The sequence below is a fragment of the Apteryx mantelli genome, chromosome 5, assembly GCF_036417845.1.
Source record: "Apteryx mantelli isolate bAptMan1 chromosome 5, bAptMan1.hap1, whole genome shotgun sequence".
Classification (NCBI taxonomy): Eukaryota; Metazoa; Chordata; class Aves; order Apterygiformes; family Apterygidae; genus Apteryx; species Apteryx mantelli.
In genome coordinates, this window is record NC_089982.1 from 2,276,403 (window position 1) to 2,304,090 (window position 27,688).

Genomic DNA, 27,688 nt, shown 5'->3' on the forward strand with positions numbered 1-27,688 from the left:
TGCTCCATACAGGAGACCTCATGTGTAACAGCGCTGAAAATCTAATCAGGAGTGCTTCATGGAGCTGCAAAATCACGGCTGGATAAAACAGTGTAACAGCAAAGCGGAGCTGTAATTGCCAGAGAAGGTCACGGTCGCAACTGCTGTGGGACTGGGTGCAACTTGGACGGATCCTGATGGCCTCGGAGCAATCCCCGTTACGTCCTCACCTGGTGGCTACGGTTTTCCTTTCCGGTCAGGCCCAGCCCCAAGAGGAGGAGAAAGGAGGCTTTTGGCAAGGTGGAGAAGGCAGAGTCGCGTTTCCCGCAGGTATTTCTTCCTCCTACCACCCACGGGATCCAGCTGCACCCGGGGGAGACTCGCTGGAAGAATGAGTTTTGCAACGTTGGTGAGGCTTGCATTGAAAATAGCATCAGGAGGAGCAAAACGAGGTACCTCCGTAGAAAAGCAGTCTTTCTTGGCCGCAAAACCTGCCGTTTTAGGGGTCTTTAGGGTTTCATCTCAGTCTCGACACAATTGTTTCGCCCCTCGCCTTCAGGAAAATGGGGCCTATTTATTTTGACCAGTATTTTCTCCATGAATTTGGTTGTGATGCAGTTAGAGATGACCAGAAATGTAAGTGGCGAAATATGTTTTCCAAGAAAAATTGAGGTGCAATTCCAATCCAAGATAGCACGTGGCTTTGGATGTAAATTACCAGTATTTTTTTTTACTATTTATGCAGGGTTTTTTTTAATTGACCCGTAATTCTCTCCCACCTCCCCAAAAAGGGGAAAGGAGTAAGAGGAGGTTTGAACGTGCTGCGGGCATGCTTTGCCCTGGCTCCGCTCGCCCTTCGGGAAGGGCATGATGAAAGTTTAGGGTTCTCTGGAACGTCCCCATCTCTAAAGAGCCCTGATGGACTGGACCTGTCATCTCGGTTTTCCAGCAAACGTATTTCTCCTGTGCCTGCCTTCGTGCATGGATGTGCATACGTCAAACGCAGCCTCGCTTTGCCTAATGCGCTGCAGGCTGCGTCGCGAGCGCCTGGTCCGCTTCCCCCCCAGACTTTATTGCATGAGTTGGAGCAGACTGTAAAATCCTCGTTTTTTTCCCCTGAAAACTGGAGTAATAGGATTCCTCAAGAGTTTGTGCCCTGGGGATTGCTGTGAGCTACTGAAGCGGCAATTAAATAGCTGGCAAGTGGCCAGCTGTAGGGGCTCGCCGGCCCCTGCGGCGCCCGTCGGGGGGCAGTAACCTGCGTTTGCTTTCCTCCCTGTAAAATGGGTACGTTGCTTCCCCAGGGGCCTTTGGGAAGGAGCAGCTGTGCGATATCTCCTCTTTGCATTCGGCGCGGAGTTTTAGTCCCGTCCGGAAGCCATCGCTCGAAGGTGTATTTTTACAAACCGTTTGAGAGGTTTTCTGAATGACGTGGAGGCCGCCCGCAACTTGTATTTCTCCCCCGTGGGCTACGACAAGAGCGACCCCGTAGCCTTGCCTGGGAGGTTCCCCGCGACCCAAAACGGGAGGCATCTGCTGGGGTTATGAACTGCTCACTGCCTGGGCTCGGCGGTGGGGGGTCCTGTAAACTGATCGGCTCCGTCTTTACCTATAGATTTTGCAGCTGTCGCAGGGGATGCCGCGTTTGCCGCGCAGCTGCGTCGGCGAGAGCGTCGGCTGCGGGGAGACAGACGGGTGGCCCCGCGAGCAGAAGACGGCCAAAAGGGCAAGGCTTCGCTCAGGCTCTTCTGCAGAAAGCTTCGTGCACGAGGGCACGTCTCCTGCTCGTTGAACCCATGCGTTTGGTTTCAAAGGGAATTTCTTCGGCTATACTTCAATAATATATCGCTCTACGGGAAAGGATGTGGCCAGGAACTGCAGTGCGGGCTGCCTGGTGCTTTTTGGGTGGCGTTGCCTAGTCTGCAGCGGGCAGGCGTTTTGTATGCGTTATCCAGGTATGGGCAAATAGCCGAACGATATGCAGCCTGCAGGGCACAGTGCCAAATTGGGGTATTTCTGACCATCGATATCAAATCAAACTAAGGGCCATCGTTGTTCGGAGGCTGCTGAGTACCCGCTCTCTGAAAATCAGAGTCCTTATAGAAAGGATTTAAAAATGCGGTAGTGTTCTGCTAGTTTAGGCTAACGTTTTAAAGCCAAAGAGCAGGTAATCCACTGGAGTCAATACAGCATAGGTGGAGCAGTGGTAGGCACTTTTTTTCTTTTTCTTTTTTTTTTCCCCCCGTTGCATATGTTAGCTCGATGAAAACATGGTGACGCATTGAAAGATGTTTAAATTTTATAAAATCTGGCGCTTGTAAAATATTGAGCCGTGTGAGCTCCAGAGTGGCACCCAACGTCCTTCTGGCTAAAGGGTAGGATAGCCACAACCACTCGTTGTGCTGCTCTCACTGTTGAGTTGTGATGGAGACACATAGCTTTGTAGGCTTTCGTAAGCCTGCTCTGGCCAAGCAGTTAGTTAAACCTTTGTTGGCTTGTGCCTAAGCATGGTCCGAATTTTATAATCCAGGAGAAATAAAACTTTTAGCCCCATGGGTTACTGGCATCTTGCTGTTTCATTGCTCTTCGGAAAGTGCTACCTCTCAGAGAGGTGAGCGTGGAAAAAGCAGACTGGGGCAGTGATGGACTGTGATGACGATCGGTTCAGATATGTGTTGTTGGGTGGTCTCTAGGTTGTTTTTCCTTGAAATTTTAATGGTGATGCTTCTTAAATTGTTCCATTTCCAGCTCTAGCCAGGTATTGCCTCTTCTCATCAGCCCTGGGTTACCCAAGAAAGCTTTTTGCTGGTCCAACTCTTCTCAAAAGCCTTCCCAGCCCTCCCAATGGTTATTTAACAGTTTTGTGGGAAGCCGCATCTCCAAAAGGTTCTCCCAGGAGACACTATGAGCAGTGCTTGGGCTTGGGTCAGGATAGCGTGCTCACAGCCGGGGCAGCATCGTTTGACCCTTGCACAATATCGAGACCGAGAAAGCAGTTTTGTGCTATTGTTATTAATTGTGAATTTTTTGCACCATGGTCTTCCCATCACGGTTGGTGGAGGAGGCCGCCCACCGAGGCGGACAAGAGGGGCTGCAAGGAAAGGAAAGGGCCAATCCTCAGCGCCGCTGGGTCAGCGTGGCCCCGTCCGTGTTTGCCTCTGGCACCATGAGCAATTCTTGGGTTATTGCCTCATCTAGGTGAGGCAGAGGAGAGATTTCAGGAGGAAGCAAACATCTACCAGGCGTAGCCTCGGCATCCGCATCTGTCCCCTTGACCTCGCAGGGTCCCTCCTAGCCCAATTTTCTATTTTCGGATTGCTGAAGACTAAGCCATGCCCTGATTTCTTTTTCCAGTTTGGAGTTAGCAAGACAAGTAAGTGCTGTTTTAGATAAAAACCGAGCCTCAGTGAAGCGGACAGATTTATTGAATTACCTCATAGCAAAATGAGCGTGTTTCATTGTCACATATATACATATATCTTTTTTTCCCCTCTGGGGAGAAATGTTTTAATCTCTTGATGCCATGGTGAAAATGCTGCATTGGCTTTGAAATAGAGAGAGGGCACCACACACTGACCGCTCCAATAACGTGCACCAGTAAATACTGTGCGAGGGCTCAACGATCCTGATTTCCGAATACATAATATATTAGAAGTTAAGCTGTTGCAAAAGCACACAAAAGACTTCTCTGAACCTTCATAAATTCATATGCTTTAAATTAGAAATAAAATAGTCTTTTTTTTTCCATTAATAGCAAAAATGATAGGTCTTAGTGGTGCCTAATATTCAGTTCATTGCAAATAGTACCAAATTTCTACGTATTCACCACATATATTTTATTGCTATAATTTGTGGTTCTCCCAAGCAGAATAATATTTTTACTTCAGTGAATATACCAGTGCAAGTTAAAGGTCTCCGATGTATTCCTTTAAAGTGACAGTTCATTGCAGCGAGGTCCCTGCTTTATATCGGTACTTATTCATGAGAAAAGAAGTATAAAACATAATGTCATCCTTCCGAGTCGCGGATACGAGCAGCAGGGAGCTAAATCCTGCGGCTCAGAAGTGCTTTTTATTCGGGCTGGGGCTCGTGGCGTGCATTTGTTGCGAGCCGCTCCGCTCTCGCGGCCGTAGGCGTGCGGGTGCCCCCTCCCATCTCCCCGGTGCAGCCGGGAGCAAGGGCTGGAAAGTCGCCGCCGGAGCCGTCCTGTTACCGTTGGGCAGGTGGTGCTCTCCGCCGAAGCACCCGCGTGTTGGCCAAGGCTTGGTTGAGTTGGAGGACCGTGAGCTGGGGCAAAAGGGCGGCTAAAACGCAGGCTCCAAAGCCGTTTTCTGCATTCGTGCCATTTTGCTTTTTTTTTTTATTTTATTTTTTTAAGAAAATTACGCATATTGTTAAAATTTGCTGGGCAGGCTGCTAAACCTCATTCCAAAGGACCGATTCCTTCGGCAGTCCGGTGACCCCTCTCTCCGCTCCTCACTTACTCCCCAAAGCGGCTGCAGTGAAGTCCCCCCACTCCGGTGACCTCGTAGGTGTTCCCCGGTTCGGAGAGGGGAAGGCAAGCGCGTCGCTTTGCCGCCTGGTTTCGCGGAGAGCCTTTTCTGCTTTCGAACGGGCCGTTCCGTGGCAGCACCCGGTCTTAGAGCAGCGCTTAGGATGAGGACTGCTGAGAAAGGCAGTGGGTGCCTGCAACCCCCTCCTTCCTTACGACTTTCTCGGGAACGAAGAAGAAGTGGCGTTCTACCTACCAAGCGTTATTAAAGGAAGCTCAGCCATAGCAGCCGGTGTCAGCAATATGCCTCGCAATCAAACAAGAAATATGGGCGATACTCAGAGGCATGAGATAACTGCCAAGGCTTATTGCCGAGCAAAGAGCTTTTCAAAAAATGTTTTCTCTGAAGAGAATCAGATTTCACTCGCTTCTCGCCGCGCAGACATGCCTTGGCAATCATGATTAGCCTCATTTGGACCTGTGGAATCCATTATTTTATGGCTAGGCTCATAGCTGGCAGCATGACAAACAGCTTATTCCTCTTTGGAGAGAAATCGGACCAAAGGACACAGCGCTGTAATTCAGCAGCCCCCCACCTAAGACATTTCCCCTTCCCGCTTAAGGCGAGACACCTAATGGTTTGCCTTGATGCCTCTGTCATGGTCTTGACATCCCAAATTTGTCTCATGCCTGGGCGAGGACAAATCTTTAATGAACCTCAGGCTTTTGTTCCTTCTAAAGCCAAACAAGGAGGGTTTACAATTAATCTGGCAAGGAAGGTATAAATAGCTATGCAAATAATAATTATGCCTAATTAGCTACGTTTGCCTTGTCGCCAAGTGATCTTGCAGTGCTTTTGACATCCCAGGAGGAGGAGGAAGAAGCAGGGTGGTTACCTAGGTCTGGTTAACATGACCGCTTACGGGGGCACCCAGTGACCAAGTAGAAGATGACCTAGACTCACACTCACTTACAAGATTAGATTTTACTAGGCAAGGTGATTTCCAAGACAGCTCTTTCTCTGTGGGTTTTTCCAACCGTTTTGTCGGTCTGTCTGTCTGCACCCTATTTCCGAGTGATCCTGGGCCGAGTAGGCAGCACAGGGAGTTGGGCATAAAATAGATCCTTGTCTTGGAAAGTCTCATTCGACACATGCAGTGGAGCAAGCCCTACAGCCAGGACCTCTTGGGCCACCTCTACGTAATGCAGAAACCTTTGGGTCCTGATGGAGGCGAGCACCATCCCAGACCTCGTTTTGTGCCCAGACCTTTTCCAGAGGAGTGCTGTTAGCCAAACGGCCTTGGAAAATGCTCAGCTATCACTCCTTAAACCTGGCAGCGGGAAGTCATGCCCAGTTAGACCTCTCCCCCCTTTTGTAGAGCAGCTCTTCTCTCTTGCAGAGCAGAAGGCAAGTGCCTTCTGGAGCGCCAAAGGAAGCGGCAAAGCCGCTGAGGACAGGAGGGATCGAATTTGGCTTTATCTAGCGCTAGCCGGCTCCCTGCACGAAGCCCGAGGGCTGTTTTGGACCTCCTCCTACGGGGCTTAGCTCTCCCGGGGCGTTGCAAAGGGATCTCGTGGCGAATGCACGGCAGGAGCCCAGCGCTTGGCAAGCGTTGCCTAGGGTCAGCCCGGCAGTGCCTATGTCCCTTTCTGCATCTGGGCTTTCCCTTTTTTCTTTTTCTTTCTTTTTTCCTTCATTTTGGGAGAACGGTGTCCAGGTGGCTGATTCTGCAGTAATTTAACGGCAGCTCACTCATCTGCTGTCACACTAGAAACAGTAAGAAGCCAGCTGCCAACGCAAGTTTGGCCGAATGAATCATAGCCGTAATCGAATTTCGCACCGTACCGGCCGGTGCTTTTCTCCTCTTGCACTAACTCATCCCGCTGCTTGTTTTTAATTGCTTTGAATACTGGTGCACTGCAGGTTGGAAGAGTCATGGTAAATGAAGACGTTACCGCTGTTTATTTTTGCGCAAGCTGGTGACCAGAGAGGGACGTGAGACTGGCCATAGGGTCAGACCAGAAGTCCGTCCAGCTCATTTTTCTGCCTCTGATGGTGAGCGGTGGCCAATGCTCATGGAAAAGGTGTAAGGAACAGGATGAGTGCAGTCCTCCCACCTTGGAAAACCGGCGGCTGTGAGCTGGCCAGGGTAATAGCACAGCCCTAACCATTCATGTAACATATTCATATAACGTAAATTTATTTTTCTTCAGTGAAGTATAATTCAGGATTTATTATAGCTTAAGTGAATTATCTTTACTCGAGCAGAAAATATTTACCTCTGGCATTGCATGTTTAGAAGCTTGGCTCAATCATGTTCAGTATCTGCTGGCGCTGATGAAGGGTCTGCTTCTTCAGGGAAGCCCGTCGCTGTGGCCATCAGCTAAAACGATAACCGGAGGAGAGAGAAAAAGAAAGAATAGAAATGATTCAGAGGAATTTCAGGGAGTCTGAATGTTGCAAAACTGCTGAGAACCAGCTCGCTGATCTCTGCTCGGCAAAAGGGCATCAGCTCGTGCAGGGCTGGGCGTAGAGCACTGGTTTTATTCTTTGACCCCTCAAGTCGGAATCCAGAAATGTCATTGCCCTTCTGCAAAACTGAGGGTGGATTTTGTTTTTTTTCCCCCCTACCAGAATATTTAAAGGCCTATTTTTGCGTGTGTTTTGGTACCTGAAGTGAGGAAATGAAGTCATCGTATTTCAGCTCCTGGAAAACTAGCCTCAAGGGGATAGTGGCATGGAAAAACATTTGTTATTTCTTGGGTTTGGGGATAGCCTGGTGCCTGTCGTTCATTATACAAACGTCTAACAAGAAGATGGTTTCTTCCCGAAGGAGTCTCAAGTTGGATCTGTAATACGCGAGGCAATTTTTTAGGAAACCTTAACTTTTTCCATCTCTCAGAAGCCTCCAGTGGACAAGACTTAGTGCATGTTGGTGGTTTCCTGGGTCCTGATGACTCTAAGTTAGGCTGACTTGAGTGGCAACATTAATAATCCTTAGCATTATTTTAGTGAGCATCTATTAAATTTACTTATTATGTATTAAAAAGCAGACTGAAAGCACTGATATTTTAAGAAAGCTCAAATTAATGGTTTGAAAGGTTTTACAAATTTATCAGAGGAATGGAAATCTTAAAAAAAAAACCCACTTGTGGGAAAAAAAAGCCAGCTTTGATTTCTGCAGAGCCTATAGATACCATATTTAAGGATCTCATTTAGGTTGTGGTTTGGGAAAGCATTTATGGGTTATTGGCATTTCTAATCTCTGTGCTTCACTCTGAAATTAACTGGAAGGCGATAAATTTGGAAGCGTGCTGCACGAAGCCATTGTAAGGCAAGGTACTCGCAGAGCGCTTTCGTTCGCTGATGCCGCGGTATTATATGAAAAATGTGATTTGGAAGCGGAGCGAGGGAGATGATCTTTCCCTTTTCCAGCAAATGCAGTGCTAATTCTTTGTTTAATAAAAGGCAAGCGTTGCTGCTGTGCGGTAAATTGAGATTTTGTTCGCAGCCTCATGGAAAGGAGTATGATGTGCTCAAACTGGTCCCTGCCGCCACCGCCACGCGCTCGTGCCCAAAATAGCCGAGCCCGACTAAGCGCGCTGGTAAGCAGATGAGCAGCTAATGCTGCTCGAGTGTTAATTGTGCCGGAAGTTAAGAGCGTGTTTGCAGAGACTCAACCCAGCGGTACTAAGAGCGTTTAATTAATTTGTTTGCACGGTTTCTCCAGGAATCTGCCTGGCGGCTCGGCTACGTAACGAATAGCGCGGCAGCCTCCGGTTTCCTTCCATCCAAAGAACCAGGAGAAAGCTGGGACGTGGCGGAAGAAGCAGCTGTGCATTTTGGGATCCGTCGCGTTGCTTTCTTGCTTTTGCCGGAGACGTTTAATGCCGTTATTTTAATACTTTGCTTAACCGTGGCCAGCCGCAGCCCGGTGCAGGGCGAGCAATTGCCGCGCGGGTTTCTCCAGCCGCCGCGTCCGGCAGGAGCTCCGTGCGGAGGGACGCGGCCGCTCCGGCAGCGCGGCGCTAGCGCCGTAGACGCTTCGGACTCGTTAGCGCTACAAGTGGTTGGAGCGTTTCGATATCTAAAACGCTTTTCTTCCAGGTCCCACGAAGGCAGGTTGCTCTCCGAGGCACAGGGCAGGACTGTGCAAACGCATCTCTGTGCCCTTGATCTGACTCTCCGAAGTTCCCTGTTAGCATCCCGGGGGAGTGTTTTCCCGCATAAAGCCCTCGCTTTCTGCAGGATTTGGGCTAAAGATATAAAGATGTCTGTTGTATAAAGTTTCTCCCTGGAAGGGTTGATTCCGCACATAAATCTGAATCAGTCCTGTCTCAGTGTACGAGTATTTAGTTTTGCTCTATGAACCTGATCCAAAGGCGCCTGGTGATGAGGTATCTCAAAAATTTCAGGGGGCTTTGGATGTCCCAAGCGTTGGGATTTTTGTAAAGTTAAAATATGTCTGTTTTGTTCAGCTTGTCTGCATATTCTCCCGTGTCTATGAGAGGAAGCGCTTTATATATATATATAAATGTTCACATACTATAGTAGTAAGTAAAGTAAGTTAATAAAACTTCCTTTTCATATGAAAGAGGTAAATAAAAGTACCTGGCCAATGCAGTACCATTAATCTATTCTCTTTTCTCCTTTCTCTCTTTACTTCTCTCTCTACAATAGAAGTGGAACAAAAAGGTAATTAAATACCTTTCAAATTATATATATATATATATAACTTATGTATAGGCTAAGTTATTTAACAGTTTAACGTTTTAGTTGAAATACTTTGTCATTAATTCTCACTACTTTTTTTTTTTATTTTGTTAAAGTATATTCAGTATCTCTGCTGCTCAACTTCACTAGATAACTCATTTTTGCTGAAAAGCGTTGCCAGTGCCGCTTTCTTTCATTAAATTGCTCTTTAGAGGTTTAGACCATTCCCTCCTCTCCAGCCCCAAAGAATTTGGAAAAGCATGCATACGCGCATATATATATATATATGTATGCATATATATGCATGTATATATATACACATGCACATACATATATATACACACATGCATATATATGTGTGTGTATATATATATGCATATATATGCATATGTATATCTAGGCTGTAAAAGCCTCTTAGAAAGAGCACTGCTTTATTAGCTGCTGCAGGTGGTTGCTTAGACTCCAGTAGAGCAACGTGCTCTTAAACCGGCTGCTAAATCAGATCTTCCTCTATTACCTCAATTGCTGGATTTGCAACAAGAATCGGTTGCACCGGAAGCCGGGAGGGCGCATTTGGGCGTCCCGCGTGCCGCCGGCAGCGCCTGGCCGGCGACCTCCTCGTCCAGCTCCCAGCGCGGTGCTGGCGGCTGCCGAACCCTCTCCCAAAACCTGGGCATGGCCCCGTCACTCGAGCCGGCCCTGCTCCGAAGTCTGAGCAGCAAAGCCACCCCGGTTAGTCAAGCCGCTCCTCTGTGCTCCTCTCATGTAACAGTAGAAGGTACATGTGGGTTTTTTTGTTGTTTTGTTTTTTTTAAGTTTGAATTACTACTATATTTAACAGGACATTTTTTTTTTAACTGATTAAAATCTAGACCTTGGGTTCCTCTCCGAGCGGACTTGATTCTTTTCCTGCCTTCTCTCCTTTCTTCCTGCCTTCCTTCCTTTTCTTTTCCTTTCAGCGTTCATCCATCATTCATTTTTAATCGTGTGGACTGCATGTTGTGTGTGTCCTGTAGCAGCTTCAGAAGCCTTATTTCTAGTTAAACCACTGCTCCGTAGCTGGGTTTTCTCCCCCCCACTCTCCCATTTGCTTTAAATACTCTTCTGAGATGCTGAGGGATTCACCTCTGCTTTGCTCTCGGTCCCCTGTAAATATTTAATGTGTCTTGGGCTGCAAGGATGGGAGCTTGGTTCTCTTATTTCCATTTCTAGGCCGCTCTTCAGGGGGCCGTTCAAAATAGATGCGTGGAGCAATGCCCCGGGAGTTTCCCCCTCCACCTAGCAGCTCCGGGTTCGCTGTAGAAATACCCTCCGGCAACCCAAGCCCAGAAAGCCCCGGGGGGGGGGGGGGGTGCGTAGTCCTTTCAGAGGTTGCAGGGGCGAACGGGCCAAGTAAGTACAAAAAGATGGGGAAAGCGATAAGGAAATGAACCAAAGTTGATAGAAAAGCAGCAAAAATTAAAAAAAAAAAATCAGTTTGGTGGAGCAAGCCTTGTTCCAGCCCCACGGCCAGCGGGAAGGCATTGCCAGGCATCGCTCGGGGGCTGCTTTGGATCTCGACCGCTCTCCACTGCAGACCTAGGATAATGTAGAAGTTTGTGCCACCCCCCAGAGCTGTCGCTAATGTTGGGTTTTGGTTTAAACTCTTTTTCTTTTCCCCCCCCGGCAGTTTTTCTTTGTCCTGGCCTGCTAAAAGGAGTATACCAGAGCGAACACTTGTTTGAGTCGGACCACCAGTCCGGGGCCTGGTGCAAGGACCCTCTGCAGGCGTCGGACAAGATCTACTACATGCCCTGGACGCCGTACCGCACGGACACGCTGACGGAGTACTCCTCCAAGGACGACTTCATCGCCGGGAGACCCACCACCACCTACAAGCTGCCGCACCGGGTGGACGGCACGGGCTTCGTGGTGTACGACGGCGCCTTGTTCTTCAACAAGGAGCGCACCAGGAACATAGTCAAGTTTGACTTGCGGACCAGGATCAAAAGCGGCGAGGCCATCATCGCCAACGCCAATTACCACGACACCTCTCCCTACCGCTGGGGCGGCAAGTCGGATATCGACCTGGCCGTGGATGAGAACGGGCTGTGGGTAATCTATGCAACCGAGCAAAACAACGGCAAGATAGTCATTAGCCAGTTGAACCCTTACACGCTGCGGATCGAAGGGACGTGGGATACCGCCTACGACAAGAGGTCGGCCTCTAACGCCTTCATGATCTGCGGCATCTTGTACGTGGTGAAGTCGGTGTACGAGGACGACGACAACGAAGCCACGGGGAATAAAATAGACTACATCTATAACACTGACCAAAGCAAGGATAGCATGGTGGATGTGCCCTTTCCCAACTCCTATCAGTACATCGCTGCCGTGGATTATAATCCCCGGGACAACCTCCTGTATGTGTGGAACAACTACCACGTGGTGAAGTATTCCTTGGATTTTGGACCACTGGACAGCAGAGCAGGTAAGGGTTTGGGGGCTGAGGAAAAAAACAAAAAAGCTGGTTGAGTTGTTGTTGTTATTCTTTTTTTTCCAGACAAGGTCTAAAATTGAAGCATGCTCCTGTGTTCTTGATCCACCCATGTTTGTAAATGAAACCCCAACTGCAGCATTTACAGCGGATGTTCAGCGTTTAAGACATGCAAAATATTTTTGCGTGTCTTAGTACAAAATGAAATAGAAAAAGGAACGTGTTTCCCATAACTAACCTGAGCCAGCCTCCAAACGCCCGCTTTTTTGTTCAAGCCACGGGGACGGCAACACCGTTTTCTTCTTCGCTGCATTTTGTCCCATGCTTCTGTGGGAATTTCTGGGCAGCAAAGCGCAGAAGACGCCGTTGCCGCCAGCAGCATGGGACAAATTGCCAGCCAGTTTAAGTCAGTCAGTGCCGTTAAATTGGCGGAGTTTGGGCCTTTTACCAAAGGTGCCACCAATGCTGCATGTGGGTGCGCACACGCAAGTGTACGCTTAGACGTCAGGAGGGGAAACGGTAACAAACTCCTCCAAATTGTTTGTCTGACTTTTTTCTTTAAAGTTGCTCTTTTTTAAAAGGCATTTTGCTCAGATCATAAAGTCTAAATCTTGTAACGCTTCCTCTGGGAGAGGAATATCCGACCCTCGGAGGTTTTCCAGCTTTCCCTGGGTTTCTATCAGAAATTACGCTGATGATGATTTTCGTTGGGTTGCTCGCTTAAAGAAGACCAACTTCTTCAACCTTTTGCAAGTATCTTGCTCACAGTTACTACTTTATTAGTAGCCTCGCTTAGCCCAGATGTGGTCCAACTCGCTTGACGGCGCACGAATTTCCAAACTGCGTTTCCTTTAACATTTTCAAACAAATACTCCTATGCACAAACTTAAAGGAGTAATAGTTATCGGGTATTTCATGTGCTGGCCTGTGTATTTCAGGAATGCTGAAAAAGTCATGAGAAAGGCAGAATTAATACAATTTGGACAGTAGACTATTTGATTAGCGAAATGGTTATTTTCCAAATGGTCTCTTTTTTGCTAAACTTAATAAGAAAGGTGAAGAAGCAGATGAATGGATTCAGGTCTTCAGGTTGCAAAGGAGAAGTCTGGGGAGGGGAGGAACAGGAGGAGCAAAAGGGCAGTGATCTTCCAATTTTTATACCAAAATGTAAGGAAGAGGAGAAAGAAATCGTCACGAGGCAAATGAGCAAAACGCTGCGAGCGTTAAGAGAAGAGCCGGGGCCGCTTGCAGTCGGGTTGCCCTCTGCAAGATCTTCGATGAGCTCCGAAAAATGAAGTAATGCCTTTTGCTATCGCAGCTTAATGACGAGCCTGTCCTTTCCGAGCAGTGGAGCGAAGCAGAGCAATTTATGAGTTATCGGTTATCCCCGAGGAGCGCAAATCAATGGCATCCCTTCCATTTCCGAGGGTTTCTCTCCTTTTCGATGAATCATTTCCAGATATTGCAGCAGGCTCTCTGCTGCCCCTTTTTCGCAGCAGTGTGTTTTTTACAGCCGTTTTCCGGAGGGTTACGGTTTGGAGCGGCAAAATATGTAAACACTATGTGCTTAATTAGAAAAAATAAAAGAAAGATTGTAAAATTGATGGGTAGAACAAATTGGTTGTTAAAAACGGATTGCGGGTGAAGTTTTAAAACCGGAGCTCTTAAAAGCAAAAATTGATCTTAATGAGAAAAGTGATGTATTTAACAAGCTGAAGAGCCGCTAACGGATTTGAAACATGTTTGAAATCGCTACGTATCATAGTACGTTGCAAGGATACGTAAAGTAAGAGCTTTTCTAAGCGGTTGCTGAAGAAATGTGCTTGTGCTGCTTGGAGCCGGTGAGCGGCAGAATGAGGAGGTGGAGTTTGGCCAAGAGAAACGTTCAGGTTCTTTCTGAATTTTTTTTCCCCCCGTGCGCCGCTAGGCACGTGCGGAGAGGAAACCCAAAGGTTGTATCAACAGACGGAAAAATTTTCCACAACCTAATCCATCTTAATATTCACCAGAGTTATTCATTTTAATCATCACCCTCTTGTGATACAGTCTGGGTAAACAAATGCGAGAAAACGCCAACAAATCCTCCTCTCCAAAAAACAAACCCCCTCCGATAGCTTTTTCTGTTACGGTGCAGCATACGAATGAGCGTTTCCCCGGTTTTGCTTCTCTGAAGCTACCGCTGCTCCGGATTTTGTCCCCCGAAGGGTGAGTGCTCTTGCAGCGTCCCCCAAGAGTGGAAGCATGTGATTTTGAGAGACCGCTAGGAAGTACAGACCTGCTACTTTTAAGGACACGGTTTGGTGTTCCCACTTAAATAATGTCCAGGAGACCCAGGTATTACAATATTGGGTGTTTAATAGATGTACAAAGTTAAATAAATGTGCCCTTATACCTAAGAAAGACAACGAGCGGTTATAACACTTCTCATACAGCCTCTGCACCCTTAAGTGGCTTTCATATATCGCATATTAACTGCCAGTCGTGCAATGAAGAGCAATATGAAGCTACCATCCATATCTATGCTATTTTAAAAACATTAGAGGGTGCGTGTCAAACTTTTATCCTCCGCACTCATGTTGAATATTGCGGGATGCTCTCCTGACATGTGATTGCAACCGTTTAATTCAGCAAAGTGAGTTTTTTTCTTCTTTCTTTCTTTGTCCTAAAGCAGTTTTACAATGCAGATAAGGTGAACCCTCTGTCCTTATAATATGCTAATTAAGCGCATTTGTGTCGTGGGTAAAAGATGTGGCTGCGCGGTGATGAATAAGAACTTTAAACACATATGACACCTCGTTAAAATGTAATTTTCACATCATAAATCTGAGGCCTTTCCCTTGACAGCTGAGTAATGTGGATAGTGGGCCGAGAGTCTTGAACGTTTCAAAGCCGTCACGTGCTCGTAGGTAGCCGAGACCAGCTCGCTGCGCCGTGTGCCTTCAACGTGCTCCGTCCTTGCCGGGAAAAGGCATCAAAAGGGCTGGTTTTTTTCTTAAATCCCACTTGTGCACCGGATATGAGCTGCTGTCACCTCAAGGTCCCATTGCGATAAGACACGTTCGGTGTCTCTGGAGTCGGATTCAGGGCGGCTGAGCCTTTTTGGATGAGCAGCTTCTCCTGGTGGACAAGGGGCCGTTTTTAGGTATCTACCAAGTGTTTAATTGCAGCTTCTGCTGCCTTTTTTTTTTTTTCCAGCTGCTTTCCTCCTAGCTTTCCTCCTTTCCTACCTAGCTCTCCCGCTCCTGTTCCTCGTCACTGCTTACGGTGACAGCTCCCAGTTGGACGTTGTGGCTGGAGGTTGGCAGAGGGAGCAGCCCTTGCGTCCAGCAGCCACTTTCCTAAGGCGTACTGTGAGCTAAAGCCACGGCTTTTATCCTATGCTCTTCACCCGTATACACGCGTCCCAGTTAGTCTATAAATATTTCAGTCCCTCTTTGCTATTCAGATAGAAAGACCTGTCTAAGTTTGGAGGTGAACAAAGCAGCAGAGAGACTCTTCGTCTGTATGACCAAGCTGGCATCTCAGACCGCATTTGGTGGCCAGCCAGTAGCTTGAGCTTAGAAGGACAGGAGGAGATTTCCCCTTTTGGGATATGCTGCGACCCACAAGTGCACGCATCGCATTTCTTCCCCATTTCGAAGCCTGGTACATCTCTTCATTTTTATCCTTTTTAATTGTTTCCCTCTTTAGAAAGCGGTGTTTGATTTAAAATGCTAACGAAGTATCGTGTCACGGGACGCTTTCCCAAAAGTAGTGGTTTTCTGCCTTTTGTCAGGAAAGCTGAAGTTTGCACTCCTTTCTCTACCTTCTCACGAGAAACCTCGAAAAGTGAAAGACTCCACAGCTTCAAAACACTCCCTTTGTGCCGCTCTTCATAAATATTAATGCTGTTTGGTTAGCACAGCGAGAGTATCTTCAGTGCCTCTCCAGAACGAATAAATATGTGCTTGCTCCTTCCTCCTACATAAAAATGTGCTTCTCCCAGTAGGACTGCGAAATGGGACATGGTCTTACCAAATGGAGGTAGAAGGGTCTTAATATTCCTTGAATCGCTGCTCTTACCATGACGCACTTATTTAAGCCACCCTGAGAAAACGGTAGGGTGGACCAACCCTTCGGGGAGCTAAACCAGTGTTTGGCTGCTCTTCTTTGGAGATCACTTGTCCCCTTTGCAAACCAAATGGGAATTTCTCATAAAAAAATGCATGCCCTAAAATTGCAGACGGTATCCGCACGCTGGGAAGCGCCCCCGTCCCGCTCGCTTAGCAGTGGGAGTGTTTTGGAGCTGGGCTGGTGGGTAGCCAGCATGCTTAAAGTAATGTATATGTATATGAAGGACATCTAGAGACAAATCATTGAGCTAAACTTTGCTTTCAAGCTCCAAAACAAAAGGGGGCCAGTGATTTTTGCACTTCATAATCCTGTCAAACACCAGGAGGGGGAAAGCACGCTGCCAAGAACATGTCTGAAAAGCTAAGGCGGCTGTTACTGGAAGTGAGCATAGGATGTACTGCTGCAAATATCAGGATAATTGCATAGGAAAAAAAGACATTAACTGCGTATGAAGGCTAGCGGCTTTTCCTCTTCTGCAGCAAGCTACTTGACTTCAGGAATCTGTCTGGAGACTTGATTAATTGTAGTTTCATTAAGTTCAAGGCCACCGGGTTGTCCCACTGACAACCACCGCAGGTTATCTTTCTCGTGCAAGTATTTTGCAAGCTCGGGTGCAAGCATGCCAGCCCTTTGGAGGCTGAGCTGTTTGCCAGGGGCAGGGAAGGAGAGAAGGAGATGCAACAAATGTCTACGGTCCTCTCCCATGGCAGCAAGGGATTGCATCATGTGCTTGTGAGGTCTTTTGAGTGTTGGCTTTTTACACGTGTTTTTTAGTGAAGAATCCATCGTTTGGGAAGCTGCTGGCCAGGACGTTTCTCTGGCTGGTCTGCAGTGGTGGGGGTCTGCACAGGTTTGGGGGCTTAGCGCAGTGAGAGACTCCTGGATAGTCCAGCTTTGAGCTGTCATGTTTTGGCAGCTCTTCTCCCCTTGCCCCAAAACAGGGTTATAACTTGCTGGGGTTCTTCTCGAAGAAGCTGGGACTGCATGCTAGAGGAAAGGCTGGTATGACCATGTGCATGACCAAACGTGTTCATACCACCTACTTTAAACACTTAGCATAGTAGACTCGTCTCCTTATGGAGAGCGTCGAGCCCCTCCAGAAAGCAATTATGAGCCCTTCAGCTTGGTTAGGGGCTGTGATTCACCCCGTGGAGGCGCTAGCCTGGCTCGGGACATCACGGGTTTGGATGCGTTCCTGATATGCTGATTTGGTTTTTCACTACAGTATTTTTTCTTAAATGAGCAGCCTTTATTCCTGCTCGCAACTGAAAATACCTCTACTTGGGCGGTTCGTGGGCCTTGATCGCTCTCCCCGTTTGTCTGCCACTGATTGTGTTTGTTCTGGAAATGAATACTGTAGTATTTTTAGCACCGCTTATTAAGACTCGTCTCCTGAAGTCTTGTTCAACACTGCTAATTAACTTCTTCGATGCCACCAGCGTTCTGCAGCACTGCCGCGCCAGACTTGCTCTCCTTTCTTTGGCTAATAAGGCCAAGAAAGCTGATGTGGGTCCTTGATACTCAGGTTAAAGAGGAGCAAAAAGCTCTTTAAGAGTAAGCTGCAAAACTACTGAACGCTTGTTTGGAGCCTAAGCTTGCACAGACCCATGGGTGTGTGTTGGCAAACTGTGAGTCATTGACTCTAAAGCTTCAGGAACTGAGTTTGACTTTTTTCTGGGTTCTTCAGATCTAGTGAGCAGCAGAGACCACTAGTCCCCAGCCTTCACTTGCTATGAAACACAGGAACTCCAGGGTACAAGCTTTAGATGGCAAGAGAGGTCTTGCTCCTTAGCTGACGACAATAATGCAGGTTTCTTGGTCGCTTTAGAGATTTTTGGATCCTTCCCTTGACTTGCAGATAGCTGTGCTGATGCCTTTAGCATCTCCCAAGCCTTCAGCTGCGGCAGCAAGTCAACTTTTCAGACACGTAAGGTGCAGCTGTGCTGATATAAAGTACCGAAGTTATATGTGAGGCGCGCAAAGGTCAGCCTGATGCGTGGAGATCCGGCAGACCTCTCCTGGCGGCGTCGGAAAAGGATAGTATAAATTGTATGCTGGCACAAATAATGGCTATCTGCAGGAATTTGAGTCCCAATGTCCGCCCAGCGTGTTATGTTGAAAAGACTTTCTTTAGGGGGGTGCTCATGGTTGGGGGGCACAACGGATGATGAAGGCTTAGTTCGGAGGGCCGCGTCCGTGAAGGCAACCTAGCGGTTGTTTGCCGTAACGGCATTTTTTTTCGCTGCAACCGGATTTTTGCGCGATTAAAATGCGCTGAGAGGAAGCAGGACTTAAGGCAAATTTCGCTGAAATACGAGATCCGGCTGAAACAGCCTTGCTCTGCATAAGCAGGCCGGGTGTTTCATGTTAGGGAGCTGCTCGGCTCCGCGTTCGCGCGAAGCGCCAGCCGCCCGAGGCTCAAACGCGGGGAAAAAAAGCAGCGAAACATCAGAGCTGGAAACTGCAGAAGTTTGTCAGCGGCCCTGACAGAAGCCGGGAAAATCGGCTGCCTTTGTAGCAGCCCGAGCTGGCGTGCGGGGGGGCCGTTCACGCTTGCCTCGAAAAGCTGGAATAACGTAACGCAGCCGCAGGAGACATCAGGCCCGCGGCAGCTTGGCGGTGCTTCTTCATCCGGATGGTTCGGAAGGGTGCTGGGAATGGTCCAAGGAAAGGGATGCTGCTCTTCGGGAAGCCTCATGGACTTCCAGGGAGCCTAGGGAAATTGTGAGCCTCCTCAGCTACACGGCCGGATTGAGGTGGAACGAGGCCGATCAGCCGCGATTTGCCCCAAATTGTTTTGCCCCCCAGAAGTGGGAACGCTACCCCGCCGGAGCAGCCTCCCTTTGAGCTCGGTGGGAACCAAGCGAAGCTCTGGGGAAGCCTGAAACTGTGTAGTCAGGGCACGGCACGGTGCGTCAGGCCGTCGCAACGTGTCCTTTTCATATAAATGAGTTTAAATTGACTCTGGTATGAAGAGGAGGACAGAGAATTAAATTAGATTAATAGATTTTTTAAGACCAGGAGGGACCGTTAGCTCATTGAGTGTGACCTCGGTAATGCATTCCATTGGATTGCGTCCGCTCCTTCTCGCACGGAGCCTGACGACTTGACTTGAGCTTAAGCGTATCTTCCAGAAAGGCAGCCGGGCTCCGGGAGGCAAGCAGCGTCTTGCACTCGGCGCTTTGCTTCTGCAGACGTTCTCTCCCAGTGGTAGAGAGGTAAAAAATGTGCATTATAAATGGGCTTGGCTATACTGTCCAGCCATTGAGTCCTCCTGAGCCTTTTTGCATCACCGTACGTTAAAAAAAAAATCACACATATGCTTCCTGAGGTGGCCTCTTTGCCCCTCACCCTGTGCCGGGGCAGTTGCCTTCTGTGGGAGGTCGGAGCTGTTTTCAAAGGTACGGCAGAAACTTGCTCTGTGGAGTGTGAAATGCCTGAATAGACGGAGAAAGCGCATAATTAACTAGTAATGGGAAAAGAGCTTGACGGGCATTGCAAAGAAGAAAAGCGGCTTCTGCTTTCAGATACGCACTTGATGATGAGCATCGCCAAATGGATCTTTAGGCTTTGGGTTTTTTAATTAGAAGAAACTACCACTCCTCAGAGCTTACATACTGCCCTCTTTATGCCTCTTCCATTTTTATTTGAACTGGAGTGGTAGGCAGTGACATTTAAACATCTACGTTTGTCATCAAGTTCTAATTTTCTCGTTGATAAGAACATCTGTCTGTTGAAAAGGGCACAAACTCGTTCCAGCAGTTTTTCCATAAGGTAGGGGAAGATTTGACTCCAAATAAATGGGTTTTCTGTTTGTTGGTTTGCCTTTTGTTCCCCCTCTTCCCTTTTTAAAGGATCCTGTCTTTAAGCTAGGTGAAGGATGATGATTCGAGGAGGTGAACCGTGGAGGAAAGGAAATTGTTATACCGGGTTTTTCATGACAAAGTGTGTTGGCGAATTCTGGTGGAAAGAGGTTGCCCTCTTCTTAATTACAAGTATAAATTAGCTGCCGTAAAAATGTCTTAATCCAAATCGGTGCTATGCTAGCTAAATGTGTTTTTTCCTTCCAACACTGCCTTTTGTGATACTTTGGATAAACTTCACCCTCAGGCATTTCTTTATGGTTGTTGACCAAAACGTCGCAGGGGCTAGTTTGTCTACGGGGCCCCATGCAAACTGATTTGCACATGGAAGATGGTAAGTGTATGCTCCACCACCTCGCCAAACCATGGCGCGTGAGAAAATTCCCCCCTTTTGGCTACTTCCAGGTTGGGGAAAAACAATATGGAAAGTTTCTTTCCACAACTAGTTGACTTTTATCAGTGAAAAATATCTTGGCTTTAGTGGGTAGATCCAGAGCTATAAAAGCTGGTGAAGGTTGCATTACAGAGACCTTACCGTCCTCTCTGTACCTAAAGTGGTGCCCACACTCTGATTTTATCCACGACTAGCCGACCGGATGTTAGACGTGCCTCTTGCTTCTCGCTACGTGGGCTGCGGAGTCCTGTCCAACATCATGGAGTTATCCTGCTTCCTCCAGAATTGCTTTATAACGTGACCAGTTTCTCTGCGGGAGAAGCTTAGAGGAGATGGTTGCTCGGTGCTGGTGTCCCTTCTTTGCCGTGGAGGTGAGGAGTTTTAGAGGGAGCAGATGCACTGGATATTTCTGCAGGTTGCCTACTGCCATGTACTCCAGCGTCTACCAAGGACACTGAGAGACCTCCGTGCAGAGCTTAAAACTGTTTCTTCCTCCAACTCCCTGGCCTTTTCATGACAGTTATTCAATGACTAATCACCAAAGGTGGCACTTCCCATAGCTGATGTATGACCCATCTTAAAGCCTTTCAGTAAAAAAAAAAACTGTTTAAAAAAAAAAAAGCTGTAAGAAGGTCCTTTGGATGTTTCCGTATGGGGTGTTGATGTTATATTTTGTCCCCTCAGTATCTTGACAGACTTCAGCTGTTGTTGATTCTGGAGTATATGTTTTACCTATTCTGTGCTGGCCGTATGTCACTCTTCTACTGCAAGAGATTGATCATTGATTTTGTTTTTTGGATTGCATATTTAACAATAAAATGGAGTGATGTTCTATTCCCAGCTGAGTCTCCAAGGAATGCAACTGTTTCTCATTATAAAGGGGGGGAAAATGTAATTAAATTTTAATTATTTTTCCCTTTTGCCCAAATATCTTCACATGGTGCAAATTGAAAAAAATTATTTAACCATGACAAGCACTTCTGCCAATTAATCCCTGAGAAGTGAAGCTGGAAAACATATACCACGCGCGTGGGCATGTGGAAAGAAGAAAGCCGAAGGCGGCAAAGACAAGCATGAGTTAAACAGCCTGACCAGAACCACGAGCAGGAATTTTAAGCAATAGTGACGTCGGTCCACAAGCTAGACTGAGCTCTTTGCAGCTTCCTTTCTGATACACTGAAGAAGCTTTTTCCCTTCTGGCTTAATAGCTAAAGATTAATTGAAGTTCAAGCATTCAGTATTTCTAGTAGCCTTTATGTTGAAATTTAAGATGGGTAATTTAACTTTGAATTGATTTTTTTTTTCTTCTTCAATTTGAGCTTTTAATGTGTGCATATTTTTATCTCAGCTGTGCTTGGGTTCCCTGAATTACAGGCAAGATTATCAAGAGATATTCATTAGACAAATGTGTTTATTAACAACATAAAGGTTGTTGTGCTGAATGCCTGAAATGTGGAACCAGTTATTTAAAAAAAAAATAAAAAAATCTTAGAGGCCATTTCAAAAGGAAAAGAATCATTTTGTCCTTCTGGATCTTTGTCTATTGGGTTTTGTTGCCTATTGAAACCTACTGAGATTTTTATGGATAGTGCTTTAAGGTCAGCAGATGAACAGCCCCACTAGAAGCCTGTGGCTCTGTCTCAGGAGAGCATCTCTTCTCCGGAAAGGCCCGATTTCACTTCCATAGGAGACTCCAGGAATGTTTTTGGGGGTTTGGCTCAGTCATTCTCTACTGCTGCTCAGGCTTCCTCTGTTAAAACAACCAAATCCTGTAATGGAATTAAATAAAAATTGTGTTGTAGAAGGCTGATAGCCCAGAAGGGGCTGTAGCAACCATCTATTCTTGCTGCCTTTAGGTCTCAGATCACAGGGCCTCCTAGAATTCAATCCCGTTTGAGCTGAGCGTGGTCCGTGCACTTTCCACACCGCATCTGATACCCGTCTGAGAAATTAGTTGTGCTCGGGAATCCCTGCGGTCCTGGGCAAATTGGTCCGATGGGTTAATCACCCTCCCTCGTAATAATTTGCATCGCGTTTTAGGTACCGGTTTGGCCAGCATGTGTGTGTAGATTCATATTTGTGCATCGATTAGCTATAGTTGGAAAAAAAACAGCATTTGCAAGGTGGATCGGTTGCCAAGGTGATTTAACTAAGTATACATTTATTCTCGTGGAAGACGGGCTTGTACGTGGGAGCTATACAGACAGGGTTTTTTTTCCTCCTTGGATGAAGCTGTCCTGAGCAACGCAGCCGTTCTGAGAGATCCAAGCGTTTGGTCGGCTTTCCTGACTTTTCCCGCTACTTCTGCCCTTTATTCAGGTGTCAAGGTGTTATGCAGACAAAATCGATTTGTTTGATTCCCCACATCGCTCCAAACGCTATATGCAGAACGGCTGCGTTTTTATTATTTTACCTAGTTTCCATCCCGCGAGATCCTCTGCGCGAGACCAGCGTGAAACAGGGGGTTGGCAGAGTCGTGAAGGTTGGCTCTGTTGGATAGCATCAGATGGCCAATACTGAGTATAAGGGTCTGGAAAAAAAGCCTAATCCGGATATAAGTGGTGTGGCGAGCACTGGGACAGCAGCTGTGCGGGATTCCCCGCAGCGGAAGGGGCAGGTTCCCGGCCGACAGTTTTCCTACCTCGTGCCACGAAGCAAAGAGTCGGTCTTAACACTGCCACCGCGATATTATCTAGATTTGTTAAACGGTGCTTCCCAAGCTGACCGCTGCTGATCGCAAGTACAGTGCCTGCATTTATATCATAAACCTGATGGAAATTCAAGAATTTCCTGGTCAGGAGAGGAGTTATCCAGGCGGCAAATGGGGATGATTGGGACACCACTGCTTCCAGCCTCATCGTCTTTTAAGATTGAAGGGCTTTTTTATGCAGCTCTGGGGCTTAGATGTAGAAAACCGTACATTTGCACTTAGAGCACATCAAAGAACTTGTCAATAGAACTTTTTTTTTTAATGTTGGGAAAAGTTTCATTGGTATCAAATCAAAATATTTTGCAAGAGCTTGTCCTTTTTTGGCAGGGAAGTATCAAAACAAGCCATTTGGATGTTCCTGTTATCATCGGTAATGTCAAAATGTTGTTATGTTATTATTTTAATGCTATGTTTAACACGTAGCACTTTAACGTTACCCAAGGAAAAAATTCCAGTTTTGTGAAGCCGTGAGGTTTGGTCACCTCTGAGTCAGCGCAGTTGGAAGTCACAATCCATCAGGAATCTCAGCGTTTTGTTCCGGGTCATAGTGAAACTAGATCCACGCGCATCAGAGTTTTGGTGGCCTATTTGTCTACATAAAAATAAATGCCTTAACGGCGCACAGGGAACAAACCTTTGCATTTCCCCCAGCTGCATTTGAAATCCAAAGTGAACTGGGATCGTGCAATCTTTAGCATGTGGATTGCTAGATGCCTGGGAGGAGGTTGAGCCTCAGGCTTGCATGGAGAGTTTGGCATTTGGCAGAGGACGCATCCTTGTGCCAGATTTTGTGATGGTTGGGTGCATCGGGCTTACAATAAACCAGCCAGGGGAGCTGATGCGCGTAATCAGAGAAGCTGTGGTAGAAGATGTCACATGCCAGGAGCCAGAGGCATGAGAAAGAGGTGGCCAGCGGAGCTAAATATGAATCGTAATTCAAAAACTAAGCCGAGCGTGGCCTGGCGGGCGCGTGGGTTGCGCGCCTGCAGTGGACACCCGCAACGATGCGGGAAGGCTGCCCATGGCGCTGGCACCATTGCAGGCTGAGCTGGGTCAGCGCTTGTGCTACTCGGTGCAAGGTGAGACTCTACCCGTTGGGTAGAAGAAAAGTGTCCGCTGAAATGCAGTTCCCTGTGTCAGAAGGGACTGCAGAAATGTTATTTGATGCTGCTGCCACAAGCTCAAAGACAGCATGAGCTCCACATGGAGGCCGAGGGTGATATTTAGCCCCCAGCTAAATAGCGGGAGTGAGAAGGTAGCCTCAAATCACCTTCCTCCACCCCAGGGATCTTCTGCAGTATCAAGAGCTCTCAGAACCAGCGTAATAAAAACAACTAATAAAATAAAGAGGAACAGGGCCAAGAGCCAAAGGAGCTGGCACGGTGGCACTTTAGAGCCCTGCCAGCTCAGTCCAATTAGTCCTGCTAGCTGTTTGGAGTACAGAGGTCCGTGGATGGAGAAACTCCAGAAAAGCAGAAGAGCAATCCCCACGATGTCAGTACCCTTGGGCACAGTTGCCCTGAACACGCGGCAGGTCTGGGAGCCATTCCAGCATTTGTGCCAGTCTTCAGAGCCGTCTTCTGGACCTTCCTCCACAAGGAAGCGAGCCCTGGGCATAGCCACTGTTGTCCATCGCTTGTGGTCTTTAGATTAAACCTGGCTTTATTTTGTGGTCACCCAAAAGGAGGTGAGGACCTCGGACTCACTACCGAGTGAAATGCCGCAATGTGTGTCTAGCACGGGGCTGGCACAACAGCAGTAGCATGACGGTGGCTTCTGGCTGTCAAGCTGCAGCGAGCAGTGGGGCTGGGAGCACCGGTGGGTTGTCCTCTCTCCAAGGTTTCCAGCAAGGGTTTCCAACAGGATGAGGATGAGGGCTGAGCCAGTATGAGAAAATCAAGCATTCCCTTTTTGCATACCCCAGATCTGTTTCCAGAAACACTGAATCATTTTAGCTGAAACTCTCGTACATGAAAACCAGCTCCGAGGTGTCACCCTGCATGGAAAAGGGCCATCCAAAAATGTAAAGCTTTTGCATTTACAAGCAGCTAAAATCAAAGTCTTATAACAAGAAGCATTGAACCTGTCCTGTGCTATACTACCAGCCCTGCCACTGTTATGGAGATTTTTATTACAAAATCAAGAGCTTGCCAAAGGCAGTTGGGTTAACATGCTGTCTGACAGCGGTCTGAGTGAACGTCCTGCTAGTCCCTTGCACTTGTTCAGTGTGCTGACATCGAGTAGACTTCCTATCCTGTAGCTAGTGTCACTGACATGAAATAAAGGCTGCACGATCCTTTCCTTGGAGCACAGGCTGGCTTTTCTTCTTGGCATCACAGGGCCTTCCTTCTTCAGCTGCAGTGCCTCCTGAATGCTTGCTTGCTTATTGTAATTCTAGCTAAATCATAGTTTGCATCCTCAGACGGTCATGCTATTTTCTTTCATTGCACCCTGTAATAAGCCTATCACCCGCTCCTTTCTGTCCGTGCTAGTGCTGTATTGATAGTATCTTAAATTGAACTCTGGACCTTTGGTCTGAAATTGGGACACATGGATCAGATCAAAAAGCATTTGTTGACATCAAAGTGTGTCTAAACAATTGCTGCCCGGCGGCAGCTTGTCCTTTGGTTATACATACTGATCAGCACTGATGTTTCCAATGCACACGTTTGTCTACAATGATGTTTGTAGCTAAACTTTGAGCGGTAGGACTGCTGACCTTAGATGGCCTTGATTTCTTCACGTTGGACACCTCCTACTCAATAGGAGGTCATCATAGATGAGATTGATGGAATTTTAGTAGGTAGTCATTAGCTTGCGGGGATTGTAATAGAAATGCTAATCCTCCTTTGTCCTGTGCCCACTGCAAATGCAAGATGCATCAGTTCACTTAACTGAATTGCTTTAGTTCAGAAAAGCATCAGAGTGGGCCAAACTTTGCCAACAGGACTGAAGATCCTTGCCGCCTTCTGATGCAGAGGTCAGAGGGTGACTGCAGCTATCTGCTCCTCCCCCCATCTCTCCCTTTTTGCCCAACTACCCATAATAAAGAAGCCTACCAGCAACTGTGATACTAGGTCAACAGCACCACAGGCGAGGATCGTTACTGGCAGCCTCTCCCTGTGCCGCAAGACCCTGTACTGTGTTAGAAATCACTGTAAAGCGTCAGTTTTTGCTTCCCCGCATGATGGCTTCTTCCCAGCTGAATGCGGTTCATTACCATTTGTATAGCTGTTCTTGTCCCAGGCTGGAGGGAGGAGGCCGGATCCTGAACTGGCGCAGAGAGGTGCAGCTCTGCTGAAGGCAGGGACGTTGCCCACCTTCGCTCCCCCTGAAGACCTGGCCGTTTGTCTTCAAACCAGCTTATCGTCTCTGCAGTCCCAGGGCACGTTGCTGCTTGCGTGCCTAATTGCCAGGTTAATCAAGGCTTGATATGCTGTTTCAGATGTGATTTCTCCTGCTGAACGACTCAAGCTGTCACGGCATTTCCGGGTACGTGGCTGGGATACGCCATTAATAGCTGAAACGTATGGCTTTAGCTTGCGACGCCACGAACCTGAGCAGACTAGCTACCCAGACGTTGCGGTGGTTTCCAGGTGTTACGATTCCCAACTTACCATCTCCTCGTGGGAGGTTGTCCACGGTGGAGCTGGTACACCACAGCATGTGATCACTCATCCGTTTCAGTGCAAAGTCCGTCAGCCTGACTTTGTTAGGAGGATTGGGCCTCTGGCACTGTGCCCCGTACCCTTCGTTTTCTCCAAAAATATGCATGTCCTTGCAGAGTTTGACTCTGCCTTTTGGTCTCTCAAGTTAAACCTTAGGGCTGTCAACTCTAGTGACTGTGTTGTCAGTCCCAGTGATGGTCTTTCTAGAGCCTCAGCCCCAGTGATCCTGGGATTTTTCAATTCTGGTTTAAAATTGGGAAAGTTTTCTAGCATTTCTAGGTGGAAGGAGGAGCTTTGTAGCACAATCTCTGCAGACTCGAGAAACGGCAGGGCAAAACCCACGTCTGTAGCATTTATTACTTCTTGTGGGTTTCGTTTATTTGCTTTTGGCTTAAAAATCATTGGATGTAATCTCAGAATTTGGGCGTCTCTCTCCTGACTTTTACTCGCGCCTGACAGTGATATGTGTTCCCAGCGCCAGCTTTTGAAGCAATTTCATTTTGAGCGCCTGACAAGCGCAGACTTTTTCGGATGTTTTCTCTGGTTGTCATGTGAGCTCGAAGCTTGTTCCAGTCATTTGTAACCTTTGCAATCAGCCCCACCAAGGTAACAGGGGAAAACCTGCTTCCTTGCTCATCCAGCACATAAAGCAGCAAGTGTGGGTATCTGTCGGCTATCAAAAGCACAGATAGTTTATTCACTTTTTTCTCTCTGCTTGCAATTACTCCCCTTTTCTGGCCTCTCCCCTTAATGAAGTCTCCTAGTAGTTTAAACCTCTACTTTATCCAGAGCAGAAAGCCGCATTTGTTTTAAGTAACATGCAGTGATTTGAAGTTTGCCCCCTTGTCTATATGAAGCTATCTGGAGGTTTTTGGCTGGATTCTTGCAAATGAAAAGCTTTTGGGGGACTTGCACGCTGAAAATAGGGATGTGGGACCAGATGCCAGGGTCCCCAATCTGCTGTGAAGGCAAGCATGTCTTCTCCTGTTCATAGACTTGTCAGGGTTTATCTTCGGCGTGTTTAGGGATTTTTTTCCCCCCACTATTTACAGTCCTTTCTTGCCTCCGTTTGATTTGCCTGCAAATAACAGCAGCATGATTCCCCAAATCCAGTAAGTGGAGAAGTAAAGCCCGTATCTAATTGAGTCATCCCTGGAGAGAAGGACAATGAAAGCTGAGCTCCCGCACAAAGAAGCCGCCTGTGAAAAGCAGCTTAAACACCCTTTGAAATGATAGACTGCTTGCGGGAGTAGCACAGCCGCCTTCCTGAGCAGCATTT

At 47.4% G+C, this 27,688-nt stretch overlaps 1 protein-coding gene across 4 annotated transcripts in view; it reads left to right on the forward strand.

Moving 5' to 3' along the window:
• Positions 1-27,688, forward strand: part of ADGRL3 (adhesion G protein-coupled receptor L3) — a 421,071-nt gene that overhangs the window by 251,932 nt on the left and 141,451 nt on the right. For all 4 annotated transcript variants that reach the window (XM_067297303.1, XM_067297300.1, XM_067297302.1 and 1 more), the window contains one exon: positions 10,855-11,655. In XM_067297303.1, the coding sequence (XP_067153404.1) occupies positions 10,855-11,655 (801 nt within the window). The remainder of the gene's footprint in view (positions 1-10,854; positions 11,656-27,688) is intronic.